The sequence below is a fragment of the Channa argus genome, chromosome 6, assembly GCF_033026475.1.
Source record: "Channa argus isolate prfri chromosome 6, Channa argus male v1.0, whole genome shotgun sequence".
Lineage (NCBI taxonomy): Eukaryota > Metazoa > Chordata > Actinopteri > Anabantiformes > Channidae > Channa > Channa argus.
Window position 1 is genome coordinate 1834567 of NC_090202.1, and position 16837 is coordinate 1851403.

At 39.7% G+C, this 16837-nt stretch overlaps 1 protein-coding gene across 3 annotated transcripts in view; it reads left to right on the forward strand.

Moving 5' to 3' along the window:
* The window catches only part of brip1 (BRCA1 interacting helicase 1), a 45298-nt gene that overhangs the window by 13873 nt on the left and 14588 nt on the right, over positions 1–16837 (forward strand). For all 3 annotated transcript variants that reach the window (XM_067507975.1, XM_067507977.1, XM_067507976.1), the window contains exons 11-16: positions 329–483; positions 597–774; positions 1007–1147; positions 2229–2390; positions 14185–14344; positions 14638–14759. In XM_067507975.1, the coding sequence (XP_067364076.1) occupies positions 329–483; positions 597–774; positions 1007–1147; positions 2229–2390; positions 14185–14344; positions 14638–14759 (918 nt within the window). The remainder of the gene's footprint in view (positions 1–328; positions 484–596; positions 775–1006; positions 1148–2228; positions 2391–14184; positions 14345–14637; positions 14760–16837) is intronic.

Here is a 16837-nt window from a genome sequence, read left to right on the forward strand (position 1 = left end):
ATGTAGTTCAGCCAAAGATTCTACACAACAAAGTTCACTTGCACGTTAAGCCTTTTAGCGTCCTATCACATACTCGGGCAGTTCCAGTACCACAGAATCCCCTCTGTGTGTTACATGTGTGAAAAGCAACTCTGGTCAGAGTTCGAGGCTGATTTCTCCTGACATTGTCCAGAGATCATATGTCAGACAGGCTTATGTAATTGAGACATGTCACAATTTTGAAGAAAATAAATGTGATTATGATTTTTGTCATAATTGAGCAGCCTCAAGTCTTATACTCGAGGTATCTAATCATGTCTATGGAATTATGGACTTTTCTCTTTGACAGCAAAAGCTGGCAGAAGTGCTGGAGAAGGAGGAACGTGTTGGGTTTGCTAATGGTAAAGAGGAGATGGTGGAGATCCCAACCATCAGCTCTGCTACGTCCACTGTCCTCAAAAACCTCTTCATGGTTCTGGACTTCCTCTACAGGGACAACTGCAGGTCAGAAACAACCTAAGGAACTTCACTAGATCCTAAGTACCAGTGCCACCGATGAACTGTTGTATCGCTTATAGAATTGAATGGTTCCTCTGTTGTGTGCTGTGTGTCTGTAGATTTGTTGATGACTACAGAGTAGCTCTGCAGAAGGGCTATGCTTGGACAAACCAGGTCCCCCCTGATGTCCCTGACGCTCAGGGATTCATTGTCCGACCACGCCACAGACGACGTCAGAGCACCCGAGTCAAGACAGAGGTCCTGACCCTCAGCTTCTGGTGCCTAAACCCTGCAGTGGTGAGCTTACATGGCAGGTTCTTGAACATCTATTACTGAAAAAAATAAATGAATCAATGGTTTTATAGATTCTAGAATTAAAGTTAACTGCCAAGTGCTACAGAAATGTTTAAATGAGAAAATGTTTTTTCACTTCTTTCACCTTAGCCTCCATGTTAAATATATTCATTTTGGTATAGATTTCTGCAGAAAGATCCTTTGGAGGTTTATTGTGTCTTTGTCTATCTGCCAGGCTTTCTCTGACCTAAGTGGGTCAGTACGCAGCATTGTGCTGACATCAGGAACTCTGTCACCCATGGGTTCCTTCTCCTCTGAACTTGGGGTAGAATTTTCCATCAAGCTGGAGGCCAACCATGTCATCAACAAGTCCCAGGTCAGTTACCATGACATGAATGCTTAAAGACTAACTTTAACTTGAGTCATACTGTCCACGGTCACCACATCCGTGTTTTGTTGTTGTATTTTTAACAATCCTTGACCCGCAAGCTCAGAATTTGCGTTTCACTTTACTGCAGAGGGTCCACTGCCCATGTGTGACATCTGCATTGGATTTTCTTATCAGTTTGGACATTTTATGTGGTAATTAGTGCTTCTGAAGTGAAGTAGAACAGGGTGTTTGGCTGATATGTTTTCATAGCTTTTGGTCAACAGTGAAGGTCTATGGCTAAGACAAACAAGTTAATCCTGCTGTCTGATAACTAACCAAACATGAGTCAAGAAAATCCATATTTGGTTTTAGCATCTATATGGTAATTGTAGAAAATATTAGTAAAACATTGGAAAATGGGCAAAAATATCTTTTAAGGAATAGGGCAATGTATGTACTTTGTGGTAGTTTAAACAAAATACAGTGAGTGTATTCACAAGAACACACTGTTGTATCATACTATATCCCAGTTAATTCCAGATGGTGGATTAAAAGATTATGTAAGTTGAAATATTTCTCCTTTTAATTCTGTTGGACGTTGTATTGTCGTTTTGTGTTTCTCTGCTGATGCACAAACAATTAACTTTAGGGACAAGGAACTTTATTTTGTTATGACCCCAAATTTCCCACAGGTTTGGATGAATGTGTTCACAGTTCCTGCTGTGGATCCCTGCGTGTGTTTCCCGTCTCTTTTCCTTTCTCTCCTCGTGCGCTATCACTCTGCTGTGACATGAACACACAGACAAAAAAGAAAAATCAGAAATTAGCACTGTCTGTCTCACTGTACAGTTAAAATCTGTGAAGTACATGGGGCAGGAAAAATCAGGTTACTCATCTGCTGCCTGTATGCAACGATTCATATCAACCAGCTATTTTTAAGTGCATGTAAACACTGTTCCCTGATAGCTGATAAACTTCAGGAGCAGTTTGAATTTTGGGCTGACACAATAATGCCAGTAAACTGTATATTTATTGTATGAAGCGTGTTCATATAATGATTCTTAAGTTTCTAATGCCCTCTCTTTAGGTTTGGGTGGGCACTGTGGGTGCAGGACCCCAAGGCAGAAAACTCTGTGCCACCTTCCAGCATACTGAGACATATGCCTTTCAAGATGAAGTGGGTGGCCTGCTGCTCCACATATGCCAGGTTGTTGCAAAGGGTGTGCTCTGCTTCCTGCCTTCTTACAAGGTAAGAATTCATCTAAAACATCAAATGTAGGGTTATATATTAATCTACCTCATGGGCCTTGTTAGGTGCTGTTGATACAGCTAATGTCATGTACATGTCTGGTACATTCGCATTCATACACTGGGTGGGTATAAATACTTAAAAGCATGCATTTTGAAACTGTTAACAGTGCAGAAGGTCTTAGAAAATTAACGTTTAACATATGCAATTCCCGGACACCTGCATTTGGTGTTGTGTGTGTTAATAGATCTCTCTTCAGACTAAGCATGTGATTGTGGCTGATTGATGTTTCCTATTAAAAGAAACAAATGATCAGTTTGTCATGAAAGTCCATACAGTATTTAGTACAGCATATTTGAAATATACATGCAAATTATCATTCAGCATAATGCTGCAATACAGACAAGTGCACTCTCCAAAAACTGGAGAACTGTGTTTTCTATGGCAAAACTACAAGTGTGTCAGTTTTTTAATTTCACTGTGAGTAACCTTATAGTTTTTTTGTGGAAGATCGGTGGCTGCATTAGAATGAGTACTTTGTTTAACACTTCCATTCAAAATGAAGAATTTTATTTACATGAAGTGCATGTGCAATCTTTGCTGTTGGAACATTCATTTTCACCCATATTATACCACTGGGGGGTGTTGGAGACCACAAATTAAAATCATGTCATCTGCCTTTCAAAGCCTAGACTGGATTCCAAAAGATCCTAGTGGTAAGAAGCAGATGTTGGTGGTGTCATGTGTTACAACAGATCACTACTGATCAATGGAGGTACTTTTCAGGTACTTGTTAAATGCTGTATCCTCTTTCACTTAATGAGTATGTTTCTGAGAGTGCGCTCAGACACGTGCGTTTTTGTTCATGAATAACTGATGTTCACTGTAGCTCACTTGTCACATTAGCCTACTACGGGCAAAGTGGATTTAATTTATCATCAAATTAATGTCATTTCTTTCTTTCTGGATATGTAAATCAACACCAAACATTTGAACACAAATTACTTAGTTTTTTTTTTTTTTTTTTGGAGATTACAGCTCTCAGCAATCTCAAAATCTCTTGACTTAAGCCACAACTGTGACAGAAAGAACCACAATACACTTATGATATCTGCTATAAAAAACAAGATTAATAAATGACTGATGATCTGAGCAGCATTGTCAGTTTACATACTGCATCCAGCGATGATGATGATCGTCATCATATTGAAACGTGACCATATTTATCATCGACGCATGACAAAGTGCTAGTGTGAAATAACAAAGAAGATGTCCCGGCCATTTTTAAATAATTTATGTGGCGACATTTTCAGAACCCTGTAGAACCAATAAACAGCAACTGTGTGACAGACAAGTCTCGACGATGTTTAAGCACTGTGAGGAAACGGTGCCGTACACTGCAGCTAACACAAGCATTTTGCAAAGACACCAGAAACACTAGAGCTTTCTACAAAAATCATCTGCACCTATCAGGAAGACACTGACAGGCCAGACAAAGCTGACAAATGTCTTTGCATCTCCACTTCCACAGTCAAGTGCTTGAGTCAAGGCTATGACAAGAGACGTCCTTGATTTTATTGCAGCTGCTCTGAGGCCATTTTCTGTGGTAGAAAGTTGCATATATTTTAATAAAAACATTTGACTAAAAGCAGTATTATTCATTTTTGATATTTATACTGTTTTTATTTTTATGTCTAATTTGTGGAAAGATGATTAGTTAAATGGTCACACATTGCTTCAATTAGAAGTTAGAAGCGGATGCATTGTTTAAAAATGCAAAATGCAATTTTATTTGTGTTGCATTTTGTAATTTTCAGTACAATTGTATTATTTTTTTTTCAACTCATATGTTTAGTCTTTGAAGATTTCATGAACCTAATATTGTAATATGTATTTACTTGTCTAGCGAGCCAAGTGGATCATCGGCCCTAGAGTGCAGCATTAAGTCCTATTAAAGCTTGACTGTAATCTGGTTGGTGTATAATCTCAGTGATTAGATTGATGAGTGTTTTGCCATTTTTGTTGCTGGGAGACTTGGAGCCTGAACAGTAGCTCCTTGTAGCTGAACAGACCTTTCTCTTGGTGCCTCTTCATCCATTTCTTCCAGCGGTGTGAATTCCCTCTTTGCTTTAGTCTTTGATTTCTATGCTACAGATGCTTTTAACTGGCCGTAACAAACATACTCTGTGGTCTTAAGTACTTTCACTTTCAAATTTTCTTCTGGTCAATTACTTTATTTCAGCGGATAAAAATTTTAAAAAGCTGTAGGTTTCGTGTTTTTAGTATATGATTTTAAACCTGGTTCCTATACACTTCTTCAGACTTGTCTTCTGTTAAAGACAACTTTGAAATGTTAATAGGTCCAACCTAGTAGGATTCTAGTGGCAATTACAGGAAAGTGATGAGGCTGGTCTTTCAGTAATGAAGCTGACACGCTCAGTTTTCTGTAGAATATTGTAAAGCAGTGCACGTCTGAAGGGGCTTTAGATGATGCTTTTGTTTTTAAAGCCAGCAGATCTTAAAAATAAATATTACAAAAATCTACATCAGAATGTACTGAATGTATAAGTCCTTATTAAGATTAGGGCTAAATGTATGAACTCTGGTTGAAAGGCTATTACCAAAGTGCTGTTACAAATGTGGCCAGAGTACAAAGCCATGTTTGAACATTGTAACAGAAACAGTTTTGTGGCTTAGGACAATGATATGCTTTTTTTGTTGTTGTTGTTTTTTTAGTTTAAGGGACACATATTTTTTGTTTTCAGTATGAAATGTGTGATTCAGACATTGCAGCTTTAAAAACAAAACTCACCATGTTTTACTGTCAGTTGATAATGTGGGCTGTTACAGCAATGTAGCTTTGGGGAGTCATGACAAAAACTAACATTCTATTATGATGTTGTAAGAGATGGTCTATGAATCGCAAAATGTGGTGCAAAGTGCAGAATAAATTTGTTTTCATGCTAACTGGTTGATGGTTAATGATATTATGACTCATCTGTCAAATCTGTCATGAAGTACACCCATGTAATTTTAAATTCAACTTTATTTATATATAGTACCAATTCACAATAAAGTAATTTCAAGGCACTTTACAGAATAAAGTAAAGACTACAGTATAAAGATGTATAGAGAAAACCCAACAATTCCCCCTGGAGCAAGCCATAGGCAACAGTGGAGAGGAAAAACTCCCTATGGAAGAAACCTCCAGCAGAACCAGGCTCAGGGTGGACGGCCATCTGCCTTGACCGGTTGGGGTGAGTAGAAAGTGGAGAGAGAAAAGAACATAGCAACAAAAAGCAACAACAAAACATCGGGCAGGTTAGTAGGACCAGTAGCTGCACACTGGAAGACACACAGCTTCAAAGCCATGGGCCCTGCAGAAAGGGACAGAGAGAGGGAGACAGAGAAGGACAAAGACAAGTAAGGGAGAAAACATACAGAGTTAATGTCATACAGTGGTGACAAATAAATGTAAGTTGAAAGGAGAAGAGAGAGGGTCAAGAGGAGGAAAGGAGCTTCAAGGTGCATTGGGGGGTGGGTCCCCCAGCAGTCTAAGCCTATAGCAGCATAACTATAAGTATAAGCTTTATTAAAGAGGAAGGTTTTAAGCCTAGACTTAAAAGTAGAGAGGGTGTCTGCTTCCTGAATCTGAACTTGGAGCTGGTTCCACAGGAGAGGAGCTTGATAGCTAAAGGCTCTACCTCCCATTCTACCTTTGGAAGTTCTGAGAACCACAAGTAGGCCTGCATTCTGAGAGCGAAGTGAACATCGAATGTAAAAATCCTTTATTTGGTTAAGGATACCTGCTTCTTGTCTTGTAAACTTACAATAGTCGTGAAATTAATGCAAAAAGCAAAACTGATTTGAAGAATATTTTTAAGTCTGCTCATACACAGCGTAAAATGACAGTACTATCCCCTAAACCATTCGACAGCTTTGAAACATGAACACCCTCAAAAAATATACCCTATGTGAGTGGCACACTTTCCAAAAATCATGTTAACAAAAATTAACCTGCAGTTTGTTCAAATGTTTGAGTGCAAGTCAAACAATGCACCCCCACCATCACTACTACCACCTCTTTGTCACAGCATTATACTGTAACATAGACCCCAAATTACCACTACACACTGCTTGTGAGATGATCCTGTTGTTTTCCAATAGCATGGCTTTCCTCGCTATTATCGGCCATTTTCTTGTAGCAAACCTATCACTATTTTAGTTTACCAAGAGCTCGAAAAGGAATGCAGCAGGTCTTGTTAAGCTGTAGCTTTAAGTCTCGCATCTGCCGAACTACACAGGAACTTAGATAAACACCCTGATGTGTCTAATGACATATAATACGGTTTTGGTTTAGGTGTTTAGGTCATTACAGTTTTATTATTTATTTTTTACCATATTCAAATGATCTGATTCTAATTTGAATAAAAAGAGACAGCTTTAAGTATCTAGAGTTTTACATATTAAATAAATATTAGAGCTGGGAAAAGCTTTTCATTAAACTCTGCAATTGATTCTTAGAAGCTAAATGTAAACTTATTTTAACTCAAGGCATTTGGACTTTTAAATGGTCACATCAGCAGTTACATTCCTGTTCAACTGGAAATCACTAGCATTCTGTTTGACTGTAACAGGAAATCTCGTGGTAAAAGTGAAACCGTGCTACTTCACATTTGCGTTTTGCCCTTGCAAGTTCAGTTTTTGTCTTTGCCGTATTTGTGTGGCGATTGTTTTGCATTGTATTTCAGTGTGTCACAAGCAGTGCTCATTAGCTTGATTTCTCTGCAGGTCTTGTTTGCTTGCTATCCAGTTGCCTTCTCAAACGCTACCACCCAAGCCAAGGGAAAGCTAAGACTCTGGGCCTTGTTGTTTTCTCCTTTTACCTTCCTTTTTGTCAGCCTGTGATGGCAGCCGAGGAGCGGCTATGAGCTGTGGGATGTTATTTTATTATTGATAGCCATGTAAGAGTCTTCTATCTCTTTCTATGCTGTGGCATAAATATTTAATCCGTAGTCAGCTCTTAAAGATTTGGAGATGAGGGGATATGAAGGGCTGGGGTATTAATTGGAGCCCATGGAGGCCTTATTGGTGCCGCTGAGTCCCGACTGCTCTGTGACTCGTGTGTTTGTGTGTGCGCAGGCAGCACATAAAGAATAGGTCATCTCAAGACCTCCCTGTTCACTGTATCAAGGTGATGGCTGTGCCCCCTCACACACAGCCTGGCTCTGGGATTGAGAGAGGTTTCACAAGCTTGTTGGGTTCGTTTGCCCTTAAAGACACACATTTAACAATACACAATGGGATGCAGTGCCACTGTTGAGCTATGTTTAACTTAATTATCGATTAATTACAGCAAAAGGAGTAAAATTTGTAATCAAATGATTATATGTATCTAATTGTGCTTGCTAATGGGCCTTTTTGGGTCAGTTGGGGATTTATATTTATACCTGTGACTATACCTGTGGCACCAGTGCAGGTGCACTATAGTCAGATAATCAGAAGAAAACTTGGACAGCTCAATACGTATATTCTTTTAGATTTGTGGACACACAAAGTGTTTCTGTAATAATGGGCTCACATTCACTGAGTGAACCTGCTCCAGTGCTTTACTTTTCCCTCAATAGCTCCCCAGTTAACACCCCTTAAAATCACGTTGGGCCCTGACGTGTAGACCAAGCCATCAAAGTAGTGACAAAATGTGATATGTTTTGTTTTTTTTTATACAGGAATGTTATGAACCAATAAATGCTAATGTATAATAATGGGTTTCCCACCTGTCAGTACAGTTGTTAAAATCCTGTTCCACCTTTACAAACTGTGATCTTTCACCATTATCTGTAACTGCTGTTCTGTTATCTGTTAACCGCTACTGACAAGCATTTACCACAGGTTCACACTATGAACAATTTACAGTCACCAAAGAACCTGACAGAAAGTACTGAGAGAAAAGCCACACACAGAGGAAACATGCAAACTGCGCACAGAACAGCTGGCTGGTAGGTTTGAACTGAGGACCTTCTAGTTTGACGGTGGCAGCATTAATCACTCCACCACTCTACTTTCCATGTCCTTTGACCCTTAAAATACAATTTTCCCTTTATCGGAGTACCTTTTCTTTTGTAGTACTCAGCAGTGTACTTTCAGTTACATAAAAACTGTAAAATGGAACTTGTAGTTGAGAATTCTTTTGCCCAAAACATTAACTTCTCCCTGAGTACTAAGTTTGCCCACCTTCTCCGCACACCGTGTATCACATTTTGCTGTGTATTGGGCGGTGTAGCTGCATACTGCATATCATTGTCCTATACAACATTAAGAGGACCACCCATGTTAATGTTGTGGCGTATGAGTATTCATTTTATGGTTTTAATTATTACTACTTTCTTTGAAAGTCCATCAGTTTTCCTCTCTGGGCAGCAGACGTTGTTTTTGCAGCATTGTGCTGTCTCCACCGGTGTAGCTTGGATGTGTAAAGCAGAAGACAAGGGAAGAGTGGCAGGCCAGAGGTGGCAGGTGGCTTCTTGCCACTACTCTTGACGTGATGGTTGCTGTGATATTTTTGAGTTGAATAATTTACACCCAACAACACATCTCCCCTCACAACTGCGAAATGTGGCTCCTGGCTGCATGTTTCATTAATGCTGTCGCCTCTAAGCCCATTACATTATTCAGGAGGCACTAGAGGAGCTGTGATGTGTCGCCACACAGCTCACTGACACCAGGGACACAAATAAGGGGATAGAGAGAGACTGGATGCAGAGGTGAAAGATGTAGACTTAGTATAGGGGGAAGAGAGGGGAAGTGTAAAAGTGCGAGAAAGATTACAGTTCACTGCTTCTATCTGGTTGTTTCACCACTGGATCCCAATTGGCAGAAAGATCTAGCCCACTTTAACATGTCACTGGCAGAGCCTGAGCATTGCACCTACCATGCCCAGAAAAGATAATTCATTATTTATACCTCGTTCTGCTCTCTTATGTGCTAAATACTGCTCATTCCCATTTATGTTGCCTTGTAACTGGGCTTCTGCAGGATCTCTTGTTTATGAAAGTAGTTGACTATAAATAAATTTGTTTTGCCTGAAAACGTCATTGTCTTTTGAAGGTAAAAACAAAACTAGTGAAGGAAGCATAATTGCAGAAGCATAATAACCTTGTGGCTTTTTTTTTTTTGTGAAAAATTATGCCAATGTGTCCTGCTGCTGTTTTGTCATTTGTGGACCGGACCAAAAACTTTATACTTTTTGATGCCACATCCAGCATTTGATTTATGAAAAACAAGACTTACACTAATGCAGGTTGCCTTCTTTGCAGGGTTTTTTTTTTTTTTCTGGAATTTTAGATATGATGCTACTGTCTCCCAGACTGCTTTGCATGTGTTATTAAAATAAAGTAAACTGTTTTATAGAGAGAGCGTGACTCAAAACAAGATTAAACAAATGAATTATGTTGTACAGTATGTAAAGGACCTGCATAACAGACTGACCTAAGAACAGAATGATACAATGATGGTAATAGCAACACAATCTGATGTATTCAGTATGAATGTTTAAAAAAAAAACCCATGCAGACATAACTAATATAGAATTGAATGATTGTAAATAGAAAACAACAGAAGTTGAATGTAGTAAAAAAGGTTAAATTCTGAAGATAATGCTGCCATTTTTCTTCAGTGTGCAAGGAAAAGTCAAAACAGTTTAGGAGACTTTTTAAGTCCGAGACCTCGATCGTAATCTGAAGGGCTGAGATGCTCCTTGCACAGTTCATGTCCAGCATCTAGATAATTACTATTACATACACACATTTCTTTGTAGAGGTTTTGGGAAGCGTGAGAGTAAGATGAGGATTGAGCTGGATCTGGCAGTGCAGATTGAACAGTAGTGTACTGAGCACTCGTCCCCGATTCGTGCTGGTGTTCACTGCGGTGATGTTCCATGTTCTGCTGCCAATCTGAACTGGCTGTGTCTTCTCTTGACGAAGTCACAAAGTCATATTTCCTACACAACTATATTGCCCTGTCAATAAATGGCAGCATTGTTGCTAGCGGAAGCTTCAGGTTACCACTTTTTTTGCCATGTTCTTCCGTCACTAACCTGTATGGAACTTTAAAACTGGTGCAGTTTAAGACTTGAGGCAGAATCTGTCAAGTGGAGTGATGTTTTCCATCAGGATTCTCAGCTGTATCTCAAACTCCCTGCAATGACATAATGAAAGCAGAGCTGCCTGTTTATTGCTCTTAAGAAACCACCTCTGAAGCCTGTTACAGTGATGTATTGATACACTGGGTGGAGCAGTGCTTGGTTTTAGAATACTACATAGTTTGTTAATTAAAAAATAAAAAAGTACATATGTTGGACATATAAAATGAGTTTTCAGGAAAAAGCTGACTGTAAATCTGTGAATTTTATTAATTATCAGGCCCACTGAAAACTGATAAAAACAAAAATTCTAATAATCAAATTAATTCCATATATTGCCGAGCCATAGGACATATATAAAAAAAAAATGTTGTTTAGCTAATAATATTGTATCAGTTCAAGTACTTGAGTGGCTGAGAGAGATCGTTTCAATCCTCTAGGGAACCAAACTGTTATACATTAACTGAAATTGAATCAAATGTTGTTTGGTCTTCTGTGATTTAATGGTAAAATATATGTAGTAACATTTTTCTCTACCAATGAGAAAACATTTCTGAGTAAATACATACTTGTAGTACTCTCAAGTTTATTCAGATAAGAATATGTTTGATGCAAAACATGAGTCATAAGTCTCTCTTATTTAGTTTGTCGCATAGTTTTGATTAGTGAGAGCATTTTCTCCCCTGTCTTCTCCACATGGAATCAGCTCCTTTCCAAGTGCAGCCTGGCAGATAATGGCTGTTTTGTTTAGTGGTAGATCTTTCTAAAGTACATATCACGAATTATTCATGTTCCACTCAAGATTGCACTGGAAAACAACGGCAGGACAGTTTGCCTAGTTGAAGATGCACGAAAGGGGGGGGTCTTTGTCAATGTAACACTGAATATTTAGTGAATGTGCCATGTTTTATTGATGCAAACATCTTGGCCTCACTTACTTTGGGAGGCACCAACCTGCTGAAATATTTCCCATGCCTCAGTTTCCCATTGTGCATGCGGAAAACGGTTTCATTTTCCTGCTTGACATTTTCCTCCCTACTGCACTTCAAGCCAGAGCGTAAATTTCTGTTCATATCTGTATGTTGTTTAGGGGAACACTTGAGGACTCTCGAGCTGTTCGTGGAGGAAAGCAGAATAGTGTTTTTAACCATCCTCCTGTCTTATAATCCCGTGTACATCTGTTTTAGGCTTTCTAGTTTGACACTGAGAAGTTTTCTGCTGACCCCAAGAAGAACAGGAAGACACCATGCTTTTTCATGGATATAATCTGCACAGAACAGATATGAGTAGCTCTTTAGAGCTGCTGACTTTTTCCACTAATAATAGTGGAAAATATGAATTGAACTATGAATATGAATTCTTTTTTCTTTTCTTTTTTTTATTGAGAAGGCTTAAACACACCTGTTTTTTTCCCCAAGTACAAAAACATCTGTGGTGTTTGAGGACACAGAACCAAATTTGAATTGCTAAATGCCTCCCACTCTTTTTTGCTTTGCAGATAATGACTGGCTGGTCTTCAACCTATATTGCCCAGTCACTTTCCCCTGCGGCTTTTTTTGGGGGGTTTTTTTTTGGACTGTGCGCGTCAGCTGCATTTGTCTTTTCCTTCTTTCCCCTGCACATGTATTAGCAGATTTCCCTTAACCAGGTTTATTAAGAGCATGTAAACACTGTTCCCCGATTACCAGAGAAGCCCGATTTCCAGGTTACTTAAGTGGATGTAAAAGCATCAATTCTTCACGCGTGTCCCTGTGTACTTTCTAACTTGTACGTATCCACAACATAACCTAAAGCCATGGCCACACTTGAAGTGGTTAATCTTAAAATAATAGCACAGTAAACCTCAACAACAACCAAATGACAGGTGTGTAAATGTGAATTGTTGTGGGGAAGCTAAATAAGTTTTCTACCAAAGCTTTCTGCTGTTGTTCTGATGAGATTGATACTGCTCCACTGGCCATACAAGGGATTGCATCTCGTGTACACATACCGTTAATTTCTGACAGTGGACAATCAAACGCAGGCTATGCACGGTAGCCATTTTGTTTAAGTAGTTAAAAGGTGGTATATTCAGACATCACAAGGTTCTCTGTATCTAGTAATGCTTTCCCAGGACTTCACAGCACCCAGTTAAGCTGTTGAAAACCTAAAGAAATAAAAAGACTGTCCACCAACGCTGATTTAAGAAGTTGGGAAAGAGTGGAGTGAGTCAGTGCACCAAAAGCCACCACACAGCTGTCGTCAGCAAATGGGCACAAACAGTCAAAGCCAATCTGGTCATCGTCTCTATATGCAAGTGCAACATTCATACTAGTGATGTTAATTCTACCATAAATTGCAAGCACTGCATTTACTATAAGTCTGGAAAGTCATGGTGTTAAAACTCAAGCCCTGGGTTAGCTTGCACACTATAGTGAATTAAAGTAGACTCACATTGAATGACTCAGAACGTGTTCTTGGTCTGCGCTCTACTCAGGGCATCTTCTAGTTTTCTATCAAAATTGTTCAAAATACCTAGTTTTCTTTTTAGAGTTCCACGTTCTGTCATCTATTATCCTGAGCTTGAGGGCCTTGCGCAAATCGCCTTGCCTATCGCAGCATCTGCGCTGTTTCTAGGACTGCACACTTCTGGAAAGAGAGCTCAGATGTGGTTCTTGGAATCTGTTGGAGCCACTCTCCCAGTTTGGTGGTCACAGCCCCCAATGTTCCTTTTACCATGGGCACCACTTGTGCCTTCACCTTCCACATCTTTTCTAAATCCTTTTTCTGCCCTTGGTATTTCTCAAGCTTCTCGTGTTTCTTCCTGATGTTGCTATCGCTTGGGATTCCTACAGAATCCCATGTATGAGATGAATGCTCTTGTACTTGCTCCCTGATAAATAAGCTAGGAAAAGAAATAGAGATCCTGTTAAGCGTATGAATGTGACGACCCTCTGGCCCGTGGAGTTGTTGTTTGTTCTACTTGCAGGTAGCTGGAGGTGGAGCCAATTACAGTGGTTGAGGATGCCTGGGCCCAATGTCCTACTTGGGGCCCAGTGGCCTCCCTTGGAGACAAGCGGCTTGCTGGCTTGTCGGCTGGCCTGCTCTCTGTCGGTCAACCTTTTTTTGCGTTGTAGTTTAGTTTTCTTATGTTACATTAGTTCACTCATCCATGCACGCACTCATTTTTGGTTGTTTAGCCTTGGTTCTGCTACAATACACTCCATATTTTGGCCTTTACATTGCATACTCCTCTTTTTTGTCGTGGCTGTTGAGCCAGGTCATGACAGTAAATATAGGTTTCAAATGTCATAGTAGGCCATAAATTCTAGGTATATTCTGGGCAGTTTAAAGTAAGTTGTAGACTTGGAGAGATCATTTTCCATATTTGGCATAATTGTTGCACTAAACTATTATTTGAGTTTAAAAAGCATAAAAAAGCAATTATTAAAAAAATTGAAAAGCATTATATTGATGAAGATTTAGGAGTGCATTTACTCTAACCCTTAACTAGAGCATTATCTAGAAGAACCTTTTATAAGTATTCATTTCCAGATGCTTTAGTGCACTGTCATGACTCAGATTGTGCATGATCAGTATCTCCCTATTACATAATGTTCCAGAAGCTACTGTAGCAAAACTATATTTTCACGGTAACTCTTGTCAACCGATCAGATGCTGGACAAGCTGCGGGATCGCTGGACCAACACCGGCCTATGGACAAAGCTAGAAGAACAGAAAACTGTGATCACAGAACCACGTGGGGGTGGCAAGGGAGATTTTGATGAACTGCTTCAGACTTACTATGATGCCATCAAATACTGTGAGGAAAGAGGTGAGACTGGTAAACTTTATTTATTTCCTCCCTTAGGGTTAACTAAAGGTTTTGCTACGTCACTCTGAAGCCGCTTGACTGGTGTTTTGATATCAGTGCTGAAATATATTAATATGAAGTTCTCAGATAACAGGGTTAGCAGTTGCCTGATTGGTAAGAAAGTTAAGGTTTTCTACTACCATTAAAGTTTCCAATGCATAGTTGCCACATAGCTTTCCTACTAGTTGTTCAGAGTTGTATAGTTTAGCTCTTTCCTTTGCATGTATCTCCTATATGTGATGTCTTTGTTACAGATGGTGCCCTGCTGATAGCTGTATGTCGGGGGAAAGTAAGTGAAGGACTGGACTTTACAGATGATAATGCCAGGGCAGTCGTCACCATTGGAATCCCATTTCCAAACATCAAAGACCTTCAGGTAAATGGAGTCAACAGTCGAGCAACTAACTAGTTAAATTATACATGTAAAACCACCACAAACTGTTTCCTTCTGGGATGTTAGGAAACAGTCTGGTTTGGTTGCTTAGTAGTTACCTAAGGGGCTGTTATTAGTGGTAGTAGAGATGCCAGCAGGTAATGCAACAAAGATCCTTCTGTTGGAAGTTAAACTGTGGCCTTTTAGTTACATAATGTGCTGTTTGTTTATTTGTAATTACAATTTTGTGATTATTGTTTTATTTGTAGGCTCTCTATTAAACAATATTACAAATGAAAGTCAATGGGAAGATCATTACCCCTCTTTTTCCTGCCTGTTCAATTTGAAGCTACATGCAGGAGGTGGTGGACTAAAGCTTGATTTGTGGTCTGCACAGAGTCAATGCCATAGGCTACTCAAGTGGCCTATGCTGTTTGTGGACTGTTGTGTCTGTGTTTCCCTGCAATTCTGCTGCCAAAGTCATAGTTAGCAGTGGCTTTTCTATAGGGCTGCATCTAATAATATATATTTTTTAATCTATCGATTATTATTATGTTTCGATTTTTCTAATTATTTTCCCCTTAAGCTACTTTTTTTAAAGGAGTGTGGTGCAATCTACATTTCTTAGTAAACAGTTCAGGTCCTTTTAGTTTTAATACTGTAACAGAATAGAGTGGGAATGTGACCTGTGGCACATTAAGTAGAACTTTTTACTGCTTACGGCTTCAGGTGTACATATGTAAGCTAACATTAGCCAACGAGCTTGTTGTGGTGAACACATGACAGTGGATGCGAAACTGTGGGCACAGCTGATATTATTGCTTTTCTACACATTCATGATATAATGGGTGATTTGACACTTTACTCTCGATCAGATCAGATCTCATAGATAATTTCTGGAGCATTTTTCCGCTGGTACCTGTACGAGCATTAATGCTGTGCCGTGGAGTTAAGAAGTAGATCTTTAGCTGAACTGTCTGCTGCCTCTTTGGTTCAGACAGGGACACTTGGCTGAGCTCCAGCGTCACTCAGACTCAGAGAGAAAAGCTCCTCCACTAGTTCCAGTAGTTTATTTTCTTATTCGCTAATCTCAATGGTGTCTGAAGAATTCATATCCGCTGATTTCAGAACACATTTATATTTTTGTGCTCTAGTTCACCTTTAGCAGCTAAACCCATGCAGTGTGAGGTAATTTCTTTATTGTGCCAGGAACCAAATCTTTGTGCAACGTTAATGTCTACGTTTCATAAATGAACGCGTCGCCCCACCCCTAGTTTTTTATGCCATTATGTTGTATTTTCTGGTAATAAGCCAGTAATTAGCTCTGCGTGGCTGGGGATGGGAATGAGGGGGTTCAGTGTCTTGCCCAGGGATGCTTTGACATGTGGTCGCGGAGGGAAGGGCGCGAACCTCCGACCCTGTAGTTGTTGGGCGGCCACTCTACCTTAGTAGTAGTACTTAGTGACTGAGATGATAAGCAGATAATGTTATTATCTGAGGGTATTATAATGACCTACAGCTAACAGATTTTTATCAGCAGCTAAATTTAACCTGTGAGGTGGGAAAAAACGTGCAGACGTCAGAGGAGTTGGCCAATTCAACCCCGGAACTGCTCGGCATAGACATCGGCTTGGGTATGCAGCTACACAAAACCTACATGCTTAATGGCTGATTAACAGCCATTTTGTTATTTGAATAGCTTTGCTTGAAGGTTTGGCAGCACGGTGAGAGATGGGTTACTGCTGCTGCTTCAGAAGGCCAGCGGTTCAAATCTTGGTTTGTGTGGAGTTTGCCTTCTCTCCCTGTGCTTGCAAGGGCTTTTCTCCATGTATTCTGGGGTTCAAAGACGTGCACGTTAGGTTAATTAGTGAGTATGAATTGCCTGTAGGTGTGAATGTTAGTGTGAATGGTTGTCGATCTCTGGATGTCGCTGTGTCAGCCCTTTAATAGGCCAGTGACCTCTTCAGGGTTTAGTCAGCTCTCAGATTGGATCAGCTACAGTAGGCTAAGCATTTAGGATAAAGTATGGATGCTTGAACGAAAACGTATTATGTATTAATATTATGCTATATCATACTTAT